At 51.4% G+C, this 13,379-nt stretch overlaps 1 protein-coding gene across 2 annotated transcripts in view; it reads right to left on the reverse strand.

Annotated features, from left to right (window-relative positions):
• PEBP4 (phosphatidylethanolamine binding protein 4) overlaps nucleotides 1–12,962 on the reverse strand; it is a 98,973-nt gene extending 86,011 nt beyond the window's left edge. Inside the window, exons 1-3 of one of the 2 annotated variants that reach the window (XM_033081477.2) lie at nucleotides 12,764–12,962; nucleotides 5,173–5,300; nucleotides 3,782–3,914 (exon numbers count right to left, since the gene is read on the reverse strand). In XM_033081477.2, coding sequence (XP_032937368.1) covers nucleotides 3,782–3,914; nucleotides 5,173–5,294 — 255 coding nt within the window. In that variant the 5' untranslated portion in view covers nucleotides 5,295–5,300; nucleotides 12,764–12,962. Of the gene's footprint in view, nucleotides 1–3,781; nucleotides 3,915–5,172; nucleotides 5,301–6,445; nucleotides 6,554–12,763 lie in introns of those variants that run through there. The other variant, XM_033081476.2, reaches the window with a different exon arrangement.
• Between the last annotated feature and the right edge of the window lie 417 nt (nucleotides 12,963–13,379).

The raw sequence follows: 13,379 nt of genomic DNA on the forward strand, positions 1-13,379 counted from the left end.
GGATTGAACATCCCAAATATTCCAGGGCTGATCTCCCAAGGATTGAACATCCCAAACCTCCCAGGGCTGATCTCCAGACATTCCCAGGTCTCTGCCCACCAGGACAGAGCAGTTAAAAGTTTTCCAGGGTATCCAAGCCATCCATAAGCACTCTCCTGACTCCTTTCCCTGAGCCTGTTCCTCACAGAGATTCCCCCACACACCACAGGTGACCTCACAGCACTAAAAACCGCCCCAAAATCGATTTTTTGATATTTCATAAAGCTGGGATTGACAGTTCAGTGTTTAATCATGACAAAATACTCAAATCCACCCTAAAACGATGCATTAAAATCCTCCAGGCCGGGTTTTGCTGCCATCAGAGCTCAGCTTTGCAAGATTCCACCCCGCTCTGAGCTCCTTCACCCCAAACCTTCGCTGAGGAGCTGCAGGGAGGGACCTTGGGCACAAAGGTGACTCCAAACCCATCCCAAATATCTGGGATGAGGATGGGAAACCTCCCATTCCCCCTCAGCCGTCAGAAAACCGATAAATATTTCTAGAGAGAAAAACAAACACTCCGCATTTGGCTTTTTTGGTGCTTGTTTTTCTCGAAGAGACGAAGTGTTCCACAGAGAGCCGACACTTCCTACACAAGTTTGCATCCTCAAACCCCGAGATTTTCAGATTTGGATGGGAAAAGCATCTCCAGCCCTCCCCACCCCATCCAGGATCACCAGAGCCACTGGAGCACCGCAGGGAGACGGAGATCTCGGCGCTTCACCAAATTTTCCCACTCTCATTTGGGAATAAATTAGGGATAATCGAATTTCCTGAGTTTAGAAATAACCCTGTAAAGCATAAAAGCAACTCTCATGCCACAGCTCTTGTTCCCACTCAATTTAGGGCGAGTTGAGGAGGGGAAAAAATAATTTCCCAAAACTTCCTTAGAGGTTTAGGAGTAAGAAAATTGTATTTTCCTATATTAAAAAAAAACCAAAAAAACCCAAAAAAAACCAAAAAAAACCAAAAAAACCAAAACTGAGGAAACTCAGAGCGAGGGGTTTAAGGCCACCCAGCCCCTTCCAAAAATTTGGATACCACAGCTGGATCATTCCCAGCTGTGTGCAGGACACAGGACCTGTGTCCTCAGATGCCACCTCAGTTCAAGGAGGCACAGCTGGAATTCCAGCCCAAAATAAACAAACAGGTGCCACAGCTGGAATTCCAGCCCAAAATAAATGGGTGCCACAGCTGGAATTCCAGCCCAAAATAAACAAACAGGTGCCACAGCTGGAATTCCAGCCCAAAATAAACAACTGCCACAGATGGAATTCCAGCCCAAAATAAATGGGTGCCACAGTTGGAATTCCAGCCCAAAACAAACAGGTGCCACAGCTGGAATTCCAGCCCAAAACAAACAGGTGTCACAGCTGGAATTCCAGCCCAAAATAAACAAACAGGTGCCACAGCTGGAATTCCAGCCCAACACAAACAACTGCCATCTCCCAGCTCAGCCAGGGCATTTTCCCTCCCCTGTTTTTTTTTTGTTGTGGATTTTGGGATGCACATCCTGTGAGGGTCTGGCTCTCATCCCCAAAACCCTTCCCCCAGCAGAATTCCATCCCCACAGAATCCCTTCCCTTCTCCAGGATTAAAATGAAAGGAAAAAAACATCTGCCCACATCCCTGGAAAAACATCCCTGGGAAACCTCAAACCCCTGGAACACTGGGGATGGGTCTGAGTGCAGCAGCCTCTGCCAGAAAGGAGGATTTCTTATTTTTCTCTCTTTTTGGGAAAAATCAGACATTTTTAGGAAAAGTTCTCCGTCCAACCATGTGACCCGCAGGGGGAAGGGACTTCCCAGAGGCGGGGGAAAAAAAATCGGATTGTTCACAGCCCGAAGGCGATTCTGCCTCGGCAGCTGCAGGGCTGGGGCTGCCCGAGGCAAGGACAGGAATTATCGGGACAGGAATTATCGGGACTGGGCGGGTTTGGGGTGCCAGAGGGGAGTTCTGGGGTTTGGCAGTCCTGGGATGGCAGCAGGGCACGGCCCCAAAATACCCCAATGGCAGCGCGGGTGTTGTCCCCTCAGCACGGCCCACAGGAGATCCCAGCGCTCCCAGTTTCTGTCTCCCAGTTTATCCCAGTGCTCCCAGTTCCTCTCTCCCAGTTTCTCCCAGTTTCTCCCAGTTTCTCCCAGTTCCTCTCTCCCAGTTTATCCCAGTGCTCCCAGTTCCTCTCTCCCAGTTTCTCCCAGTTCCTCTCTCCCTGTTTATCCCAGTTCTCCCAGTTTCTCTCTCCCAGTTTCTCCCAGTTCCTCTCTCCCAGTTCTCCCAGTTTCTCCCAGTTCCTCTCTCCCTGTTTATCCCAGTTCTCCCAGTTTCTCTCTCCCAGTTTCTCCCAGTTCCTCTCTCCCAGTTCTCCCAGTTTCTCCCAGTTCCTCTCTCCCAGTTCCTCCCCAGTTCCCCTCTCCCAGTTCTCCCAGTTGTCCCAGTTCCCCTTTCCCAGTTTCTCCCAGTTCTTTCCCAGTTCTTTCCCAGTTTCTCCCAGTTTCTCCCAGTCCGGGCGGCGCTGCAGCTCGGGCAGTTCAATGCTGCCACCTGGTGGTGACAGGAGGAAACAGCAGCACCGGGATTTCCCCCCCTCCAATCCCAATCATTCCAATCCCCATGCCAATCCCGATTCTGATCCCAGGAAAAGTTGTTGCAATCCCGATCCCAACGCCAATCCCGATCTCAGGAAAAGTCGTTGCAATCCTGATGCCAATCCCAATTCTGATCCCAGGAAAAATCGGCGCAATACCTATCACGATCCCAATCCTGATGCCGATGCTGATCTCAATCCCAATCCCAGGAAAAGTGATCTCGATCTCAGGAAAATTCATTGCAATCCCGATGCCAATCCCGATTCTGATCCCAGGAAAAATCGGTGCAATCCCAATTCCAAACCTGATCCCAATCCTGATTCTGATCCCAATCCCAGTCTCAGGAAAAGTCATTGCAATCCCAATGCCAATCCCAGTTCTGATCCTAGGAAAAATCGGTGCAATCCCAATCCCGATCCAAATGCTGATGCCGATGCTGATCCAAATTCTGAACCCAGGAAAAATCATCACAATCCCAATCCTGATGCTGATCCCAATCCCGATCCTGATCCCGATCTCAGGAAAAATCATTGCAATCCCGATGCCAATTCCAATTCTGAGCTCAAGAAAACTCATCACAATCCCAATCCTGATCCCAATCCTGATGCCGATGCTGATCCCAATCCCGATCCCAGGAAAAGCGATCTCGATCTCAGGAATAGTCGTTGCAATCCTGATACCAATCCCGATTCTGATCCCAGGAAAACTCATCACAATCACAATCCCAATCCCAATCCTGATGCCGATGCCATTCCCAGTTCTGATCCCAGGAAATATCATCACAATCCCAATCCTGATGCTGATCCCAATCCCAATCCCGATCTCAGGAAAAATCATTGCAATCCCGATGCCAATCCTGATTCTGATCCCAGGAAAAGTCAGTGCAATCCCAATCCCCATCCCACTCCTGGTGCCAATGCTGATCTCGATTCCGATTCCAGGAAAAACCATCACAATCCTGATCCCAATCCCAATTCTGATCTCGATCCCAATCCTGATCCCAGGAAAAGTGATCTTGATCTCAGGAAAAATCATTGCAATCCCGATGCCAATCTCGATTCAGATCCCAGGAAAAATCGTCACAATCCCAATCCCGACCCCAATCCCAATCCTGATGTTGATCCCAACCCCAATCCCAGTCCCGGCTCTCTCACCTTCTTGGCGCGGGGGAAGCGCACGCGGGGCTCGCCCCACTCCAGGCTCAGGCGCTGGCGGTAGCCGTGGCACTTGGGGATGTAGGTGCAGCCCACGTCCCCCACCTCGGGGTAGATGATTTCCAGATCCCCCCTGGGAAACGGGACAGGAGTACAATGGGGTGGGAGCTGGGAATTGGGACCGGGATGGGGTTGGGATTGCTGGGCAGGAGCTGGGAATTGGGATCAGGATGGGGTTGGGATTGCTGAGGAAGAGCTGGAGGTGGGAATTGGGGTCAGGATGGGGTTGGGATTGGGTTGGGAATGCTGGACAGGAACTGGAGGTGGGAATTAGGGTTGGGATGGAGTTGGGAATGCTGGGCAGGAGATGGAGGTGGGAATTGGGATCAGGATGGCGTTGGGATGCCGGGCACGAGCTGGGATTTGGGGTTGGGATGGGGTTGGGAATGCTGGGAGAAGCTGGAGGTGGGAATTGGGGTCGGGATGGGGTCAGGATGGGTTTGGGGATGCTGGGCAGGAGCAGGGAACTAGGGTTGGGATGGGTTTGGGAATTGGGGTTTGGAACGCTGGGCAGGAGCTGGAGCTGGGAATTGGGGTCAGGATGGGGTTGGGATGGGTTTGGGGTAGGGTTTGGATGGGGTTGGGATGGGGTTGGGATTGCTGGGCAGGAGATGGGAATTGGGATCAGGATGGGGTTGGGAATGTTGGGCAGGAGCTCAGAATTGGAGTTGGGATTTGGTTGGGAATGCTGGGCAGGGGATGGAGGTGGGAATTGAGGTTGGGATGGGGTTGGGATGGGGTTGGGATGCTGGGGAGAAGCTGGAGGTGGGAATTGAGGTTGGAATGGGGTTGGAATGCTGGGCAGGAGCTGGGAATTGGGATTGGGATAGGGCTGGGATGGGGTTGGGATTGCTGGGTAGGAAATGGGAATTGGGGTTGGGATGGGCTTGGGATGCTGGGGAGGGGTTGGAGATGGGAAATGGGGTTGGGATGGGGTTGGGATGGGTTTAGGATGGGTTGGGAACGCTGGGCAGGAGCTGTGGGATGTGAGGGTGGGATAATGGCAGCTCGGGTTCTGCTCGCTCTCACAAGGAGCAGCAGGAATTTCAGCATTCTCCAGCAGATTTTGGGGAAGGAATTCCCAGCTGGGAGAGTTGAGGGGTTGGGATGGAATTCCCAGATTTGCTGGGGCTGCCCCTGCATCCCTGGAATGTCCAAGAATTCCAGGTTGGGATAATCTGGGACAGTGGGAGCTGTGGGACCCACGGTGGGACCAAATGAACTTTGGGATCCCCTCCAACCCAAATCATTCCAGGGCTCCATGTGCTGCTTTGATGGGATTTTGGGGAGGAATTCCTGACTGGGATGGAATTCCAGGGATTTCCTCTCACCTGCAGAACTTCCTGTCTTCCTCAGTCAGGCTCTGGAAGACGCAGGTCCGCGTTTCCTGGCTGCCCCAGGCCCCGGGGAGGAGCAGGGTGAGCGTCACCAGCACAGCCCCCAGCAGCTTCATCCTGCCCTGGGGACAAGGGGACAGCCAGGGTCACCCCCAGTGGGAGCCAGCACCCCCAGCTCAGCTCCCAGAGCCGTCATTTCCTCCTCCAGCTCTTCAATCCCATTTATCCCAGAGCTGAGCTGTTTCCCCCACAGCTCAGAGGAGCCCTTCCCACCAGGCTGGAGCTTTGTCCCCTCCATGTGCCACTGGGAATGTCCCCACAGAGCCCTTCCCACCAGGCTGGAGCTTTGTCCCCAATCCATGTGCCACTGGGAATGTCCCCATGGAGCCCTTCCCACCAGGCTGGAGCTTTGTCCCCTTCCCGTGGCACTGGGAATGTCCCCATGGAGCCTTCCCACCAGGCTGGAGCTTTGTCCCCTTCCCGTGGCACTGGGAATGTCCCCATGGAGCCCTTCCCACCAAGCTGGAGCTGTGTCCCCTCCTTGTGGCACTGGGAATGTCCCCACAGAGCCCTTCCCACGAGGCTGGAGCTTTGTCCCCTCCACATGGCACAGGGAATGTCCCCATGGAGCCCTTCCCACCAGGTTGGAATGTGTCACTGGGAATGTCCCCACAGAGCCCTTCCCACCAGGCTGGAGCTTTGTCCCCCTCCATGTGGCACTGGGAATGTCCCCACAGGGCCCTTTCCATCAGGCTGGAGCTTTGTCCCCCTCCATGTGGCACTGGGAATGTCCCCATGGAACCCTTCCCACCAGATTGGAGCTTTGTCCCCTCCATGTGCCACTGGGAATGTCCCCACAGAGCTCTTCCCACCAGGCTGGAATATGGCACTGGGAATGTCCCCATGGAGCCCTTCCCACCAGGCTGGAGCTTTGTCCCCCTCCCCGTGGCACTGGGAATGTCCCCCCGTGGTGACACCACAGCGATCCTGGGGACACCACGCCCCGAGAGGGGACAGAGAGCACGGAAAGAGCACGGAAAATTTGGATCAGGAGGGGTTGTGATCCATCCCAAACCATCCCCGAGGACACAGGGCCAGCCAGGACAGCAGGACACGTCCCCAACCCAAGGCAGGTGACAACACCTCCACCCAGCCACCCCCTCCCACCACTCATTTTTGAGCCTCGAGGGGACACTTGGGTGACCTCCTCCGCTAGCCACGGGCCACCAGGGTGGCCACCAGGGCCAGCCCTGCCCGAGCCACTCACCGTGGAGCTGGGGACGGCAGCGCAGCCCCGAGGCACAGCCCGGAGCTCCGGGGTTGCCGTGGCGATGGTTTCCTTGGCAGGAAGGGACAGGGACACCGGGAACCAGAGGCAGAGCGCAGGGAGGGGACACCGGGGCTCGCCAAAGCTGCCAACGGCTTTTTGGGGCTTTTTAACCCCTCCACAACCGCCCCCCCAAACCGCCCCAAACGGCACCGGGGTCCCCAAAAAACCCCAAACCCCAAACCCAGCCCGGGCGCGCCTCGATCTGCTCGGGGAAATTGGGAATCCCAAATTTGCTGTGCCCTTCTCCTCCTGATGGGCACTGGGATGAGGTGTAATGACATAAAATTCAAATTTAAAAATAAAAATAAATATAAAAGAGCTCGGGATTACAGCAGCGAGGGGATCATTATATAATGGAGCTGTGGAGAACACGAGCCCGGCGACAGAAAAGAGGAGCCCGGCTTAACTAATTAAAAATATTAATGGATTGGGAGTGATCGGGAGCTTTTAGGGGCTTAATGGCTCCGGTTCCCACGCTGCCGAGATGGGCAGAGCCCGTAATTAAAGCCGGGCTGGGTGAGTCAGGATTTTCCCAGGAATGCGGGGCTGAGTCAGGAGCCCGGAGCGGGGTTTGAGCCCTCGCGGTGTCACACGGATGGGGATGTTGGAAATTTGGGATATCCGGCAGAAAATGCCTCGAAATGTGGTTATGGGATGGTGAGAAAGGAATTTCTTTTGGGGATGGGGATGGAAGTTTAACGGGGCAGGGAGTTGGAGAGCAGGAGAGGTGAAACGTGGAATGGTTTGGGGTGGAAGGAGCTGAAATCCCATCCAGTGACACCCAGGGACATCTCCCACTGTCCCAGGGCTTGGGCACTCCAGGGATGCAGGGACAGCCACAGAAAAACCTGGGAATTCCATCCCAGCCAGGAATTCCTTCCCAAAATCCCATCCATTCATTCCCAGAATATTTTGGGTTGGGTTGGGAGGGACCTGAATCCCACCCAGTGCCACCCCTGTCATGGCAGGGACACCTCCCACTGTCCCAGTGATCCAAACTGGTTTTGGACATTCCAGGGATGCAGGGGCAGCCCCAGCAAATCTGGGAATTCCATCCCAGCCAGGAATTCCTCCCCAAAATCCCATCCCAGCAGCACATGGAGCCCTGGAATGATTTGGGAGGGACTTTTGTCACCTCCTGGGGACACCTCCCTCTGTCCCAGGCCTTGAACACTCCCAGGCCAGCCCCAGTTCCTCAGGGAATTCCATCCCAGCCAGGGGATGCTCAGGAAGCAAAACTCAGGGGAGCAACAATTAAAAAAAAAATTAAAAAGAAGAAAAAAAATTTTTGAATCACCTTTTAATTTTTTTTTCTTTTTTTCCCTGCACTAGGATTTCATTTGCTCCACTCAGGAGACAGAGATTGAAGCCTCCTCCTCTTCCTCCTGCTGTACCTGGAGCTCTCCCAAAAAAGCAGAAAAAAAAGCAGAAAAAAAGCAGGGAAAAAAGCAGGGAAAAAAGCAGGAAAAAAGCAGGAAAAAGTAAGAAAAAGGTAGGAAAAAAAGCAGGAAAAAAGAGGGGGGGAAAGGAAAAAAAGCAGGAAAGGAGCAGGAAAAGAACAGGGAAAAAGTAAGAAAAAGGTGGGAGAAAAGCAGAAGAAAAGCAGAAAAAAGGCAGGAAAAGAGCAGGAAGAGAAGAGGAAAAAAACCAGGAAAAAAAGCAGGAGAAAAGCAGAAAAAGAACAGAGAAAAAGTGGGAAAAAACAGGAAAAGAGCAGGAAAAAAGAAGGAAAAAAGAAAGAAAAAAAGGAGGAAAAAAGTGGGAAAAAGCAGGAAAAAAGCAGAAAAAAACCCCATAAAAAACCAGGAAAAAAATCAGAAAAAAACCCCATGAGAAACATGAGAAAAAAGAGGAAAAAACCAGGAAAACTCCTCAGCTCTCCCAACTTTCCAAAGTTCTGGAAATAAAATCAAGCTCTCCAAGTAGCTAACACAAGATTAATTTAATTAATCAAGCGAGGGAAATCGATGGAATAAAATTATTGCAGTCCCAACATCAATTCCTTTGGGAGGAGATATTTAAATAGAGATACAAAAATAAATATATTTTATTTTAGCCCCGGCAAACAGCTCCAAAAACTGCCAAAAAAACCTCTCAGGGCTGGTAAAGTGCAGAGCTGGGTGAGGAAATTATTTTTATTAGATTGAAAAGCTCTTAATGAAAGGCAGGGAAAGGAGACAGGAATGTGGGGCCTGTTTTAACAGAAAAAAAATAAAAATAAAAATAAAAATAAAAAAAAATAATAAAAATAAAAATAAAAATAAAAATAAAAATAAAAATAAAAAAAAAAATAAAAATAAAAATAAAAAAAAAAATAAAAATAAAAATAATAAAAATAAAAATATAAAAAAATAAAAATAAAAAATAAAAATGCCACAAAAGGGGCTGGGAGAGGGAAAGGAAGGGACAAAAAAAAAAAACCCAGGGGAGATTTAGGATCCAGAAAAATAGAAAAATAGAAATAGAATAAATAGAAAATAGATAGAAAATAGAAAAAAATAGAAAATTTTGGTCATCAACACATGCAGAGCCTCTGGTTTTGTTTAATGTGGAATTGTTGCTTCCTGAGCTGAGTTTTGCTGGAAAAGTTCATGAAAATCTGGTTTTCACTTGCCAATAAAGCATTGTTTGGAGCTTCCTGCCCGGAGCTGCCTTCCTGCTGATGTGAAATCGAGATAAAATCGGGGGTTGTGGGTTTGTTTTTGGTTTTTTTTTTTTATCTCCCTGCTCTGGTTTTGCAATATTTTTTGGATTTTAATCTCATTTTTTTGTGCTCCTGTCCAGGTGGGAATGATCCCACAGGAAGCCCTGGGGTTTGTGGGGTTTTTTTTATTATTCTTTTTATTTTTTATTTTTATTTTTACTGTCAGTTTCAAGCTTTCAAAATTTTTAAGTCACCACTGAAGCCGTTACAAACTCAAATCTTCCTCAGCAGCGAGCCAAAGCTGTGGAAAATGACTGAAACCAAGGATTTATTCTGCTTTTATTTCTGAGCAATAAAAATGCTCCTTGAGCTACCAACAGGACCCACAAGGCCCAGCTTTTCCTTCGATAATTCAGAATTTTCCTCAGATTTGGGGCGAAATCTGAATATTTCCAGGTGGCCTCAGTTTCCCCCAGAGCCCAGGCAGAAAAACACCTGAGCAGCTCCAAAAAACCAACACCTAGAGGCTGAAAAATCACTCCAATAATCAATTTACACTGCTGATACCGAGCTCTTGGCAGAGCTTTGGTGCCTTGGGGGAATTCCCTCAATTTGGCCCTGGCAGGAAACGAATTTTCCAACCCCTTTTTAAATTCCACAATCAGAAAAAGAAACAAAACTCACATCCAGCTGTGCCCTGTGCCTTTTATCTCCTTTCCCTGTGGGTTCTCCTTGAATTTTCCTCCTTCCCTGCTCCAACCCAACCACCCCAAGGTCGCCTTCACCTTGTCCCAGCCCTTGGGCAAGAATTTGTGAATTAAAAACCCGAGAGCTTTGTGAATTAAAAACCCAAGAGCTTTGTGAATCAAAAACCCGAGAGCTTTGTGAATCAAAAACCCAAGAGCTTTGTGAATAAAAAAAAAACAAACCCCAGGACAGAGCCTGTAAATTTGCATCTGAACAGATCTGCGGGATGTCTCTGCTCCTTGGGGAATTTTTAAATGGATTTTGGGATGTGATTTAGATTTATGGGGCTCAGGAGTTGCCCTGGGTCCTTGTAGAGCCGTGTTGGGGTCAGGGGTTAAAGAATCCAAATTATGAAAATTAGGAATTTAAAGGTTGAGCCTGGATTTTGGAGTTAAAGAACCCAAATTATGAAAATTAGGAATTTAAAAGCTGGATTTTGGGGTTAAAGAACCCAAATTATGAAATGCAGGAGTTTAAAGGCTGGGTTTTGGGGTTGAAGAGCCCAAATTATGAAATGCAGGAGTTTAAAGGCTGGATATTGGGATTAAAGAACCCAAATTATGAAAATTAGGAATTTAAAGGTTGGATTTTGGGGTTAAAGAACCCAAATTATGAAAATTAGGAGTTTAAAGGTTGGATTTTGGGGTTAAGGAATCTAAATTATGAAAATTAGGAGTTTAAAGGTTGGATTTTGGGGTTAAAGAACCCAAATTATGAAAGGCAGGAGTTTAAAGGCTGAATTCTGGGGTTAAAGAACTCAAATTATGAAAATTAGGAATTTAAAGGCTGGATTTTGGAGTTAAAGAAGCCAAATTACAAAATTTGGAATTTAAAGGCTGGATTTTGGGGTTAAAGAACCCAAATTATGAAAAGCAGGAATTCAAAGGCTGGATTTTGGGGTTAAAGAACCCAAATTATGAAAATTAGGAATTTAAAGGCTGGATTTTGGGGTTTCTCCAGCATTAATGCTACAATCTGCAGTGATGGGTTTATTTTATCTCCCCAGACCCCTCCTGGGGGCCGCAGGCTGGAGCAGCAGAGCTTCCCACAGATCCCTGGCTGAGATTAGCAGGGAGGGATTTCTGGCTTTTCCCTTTATACCTGCCAAAGCTCCAGCGCTGAACTCTCAGCCCCTCCTGGCCCATTTTCCCGGCCGAGCTGGATTAAAAACCATCAGCAGCGCTGGGAAGGTCACGAGTGACTGCAGGGAAAGGGTCAGAGCCCCAAAAAGGGGATTGGAGACACGGTGCCCCCTGAGCTGGGAGCTCTGTGGGGTCAGGGAAGGGACCCGCGATGATTTTTGGTTTTTTGTGTTTGGATCCCATCGGGAGGAGCTGCCAGAGCAGCACAAGGGGAGCAGAAAAGCAGCGCCGGGGCTGCTGTGACCCCCAAAATCTGCCCTGGCTCAGGAGAACGGGAATATCCGATATTGCCCGGGGAAAAGAGAGATCCTCGAGTGTGGCAGCAGCCCCCAGAGCCTCCCCTTCCCTCTCCTTCCCATCCCAAACCTCAACCCCAGCAGCAGCACGGGCAGGAATGATCCCAATCCTATCCCAGCCCAGCACGGAGCTGGGATCACAGGATTGGGGATGTGACCCCACAGCTCATCCCAACCCCATCCCAACCCCATCCCAACCCCAATCCCAACCCCATCCAGTGCAACACCGAGCTGGGATCACAGGATTTGGGATGTGACCCCCCAGCCCATCCCAACCCCATCCCCTGCAGCACTGAGCCCAACACGAGTTGGCATCCCAGGATTTGGGGGTTCAGCCCCCCTGGCCACTCCCTCAGCTCATCCCAACCCCATCCCAATCCCATCCCCTGTAGCACCAAGCCCAGCATGAACTGAGATCACAGAATTTGAGGGGTCCATCCCAATGCCATCCCCTGCAGCACCGAGCTGGGATCACAGAATTTGGGGGTGCAGCCCCCTCAGCCCATCCCAATTCCATCCCAACCCCATCCCCTGCAGCATCCAGCCCAGCACGAGCTGGGATCACAGGATTTGGGGGTTCAGCCCCCTCCAGCCACCCCCTCAGCCCATCCCAATTCCATCCAACCCCATTCCAATCCCATCCCCTGCAGCACCGAGCCCAGTACTGAGCTGGAATCACAGGATTGGGGATGTGACCCCTCCAGCCACACCCCCAGCCCATCCCAACTCCATCCCCTGCACCACCAAACTGGGATCACAGGATTTGGGGGTTCAGCCCCCTCCAGCCAACCCCCAGCTCATCCCAACCCCATCCCCTGCAGCACGAGCTGGGATCACAGGATTTGGGGGGCCCATTCCAATGCCATCCCCTGCAGTACCCAGCAGGGATCACAGGATTTGGGGGTTCAGCCCCCCTCAGCCACCCCCCCAGCCCACCCCAACCCCATCCCCTGCAGCACCGAGCTGGGATCACGGGGGTTGGGATCACAGAATTTGGGGATGTGACCCCCACAGCCCATCCCAATCCCATCCCCTGCACCACCAAACAGGGATCACAGGATTTGGGGGCTCAGCCCCCTCAGCCCATCCCAATCCCAACCCCAACCCCATCCCAACCCCATCCCCTGCACCACCAAACTGGGATCACAGGATTTGGGGGTTCAGCCCCCTCCAGCCACCCCCCCAGCCCATCCCAATTCCATCCAACCCCTGCAGCATGAGCTGGGATCACAGGATTTGGGATCGCAGGATTTGGGGGTTCAGCCCCCCTCATCCACCCCCCCAGCCCACCCCAACCCCAACCCGGGGGGCTCTGCCCCATCCCTGCCCTGCTGCGCTTCGGGGGGAGGTGACCTTGGGGACAAGGCGGGATGTGCAGCCAGGCACGGGCACACCTGGCACAGCCCCCCCGTGCCACGGCAGGTACCTTGTGACTGCTCCCGCCGGAGCTGCGGCGCTTTCTGGGGAAGGGCTTCTATTTCGGGCTCGCTCTTTTCGCTTGGCCTATATTAAGCACATTCATTTCGCAGTCACAAGGCAGCGCAGAGCGGTGCGGGAGCCTCTGCTGCTCCTCCGGCAGCAGCTCCGCAGCCTGGCAGCTCCCCGATGCCAGCTCCTCTCCAGGTGCTGCCCGACCCAATCCCGTCCCCATCCCTCCATTCCCACACTGCTCAGTGAAATTCCTGCCTGGAATTCCTCTTGGAGACGGGCAAAGCCGGCAGGAATTGCCGCAACACCGCCACGCGACAGCAGCGTGGAGGGGAAGAATTGAGAAACGCTCAGGTGTGACCTCTGCCAACCCCAGGGATCGGCTGATGGAAGCATTTCCATCTCTTCCCTCTTTCCCTCCCACTCTCCTGGGCGCTGAGGCCTCGGCGAGGAGATGAATCTCTGCCCAGTGCCTCGTGGACGCTCTAATTTTAATTACAACCCTTCAGGGATGACGGAAAAAAAATAAACAAACACCTCTTCCAGGTCCCACGGCCCGGCTGGATGAGGCTCGTGGGAAAGCCCTGGGGCAGCGGGATAATGAGGAGCTTGAG

Source organism: Catharus ustulatus, chromosome 27 (genome assembly GCF_009819885.2).
Source record: "Catharus ustulatus isolate bCatUst1 chromosome 27, bCatUst1.pri.v2, whole genome shotgun sequence".
Taxonomy (NCBI): Eukaryota; Metazoa; Chordata; class Aves; order Passeriformes; family Turdidae; genus Catharus; species Catharus ustulatus.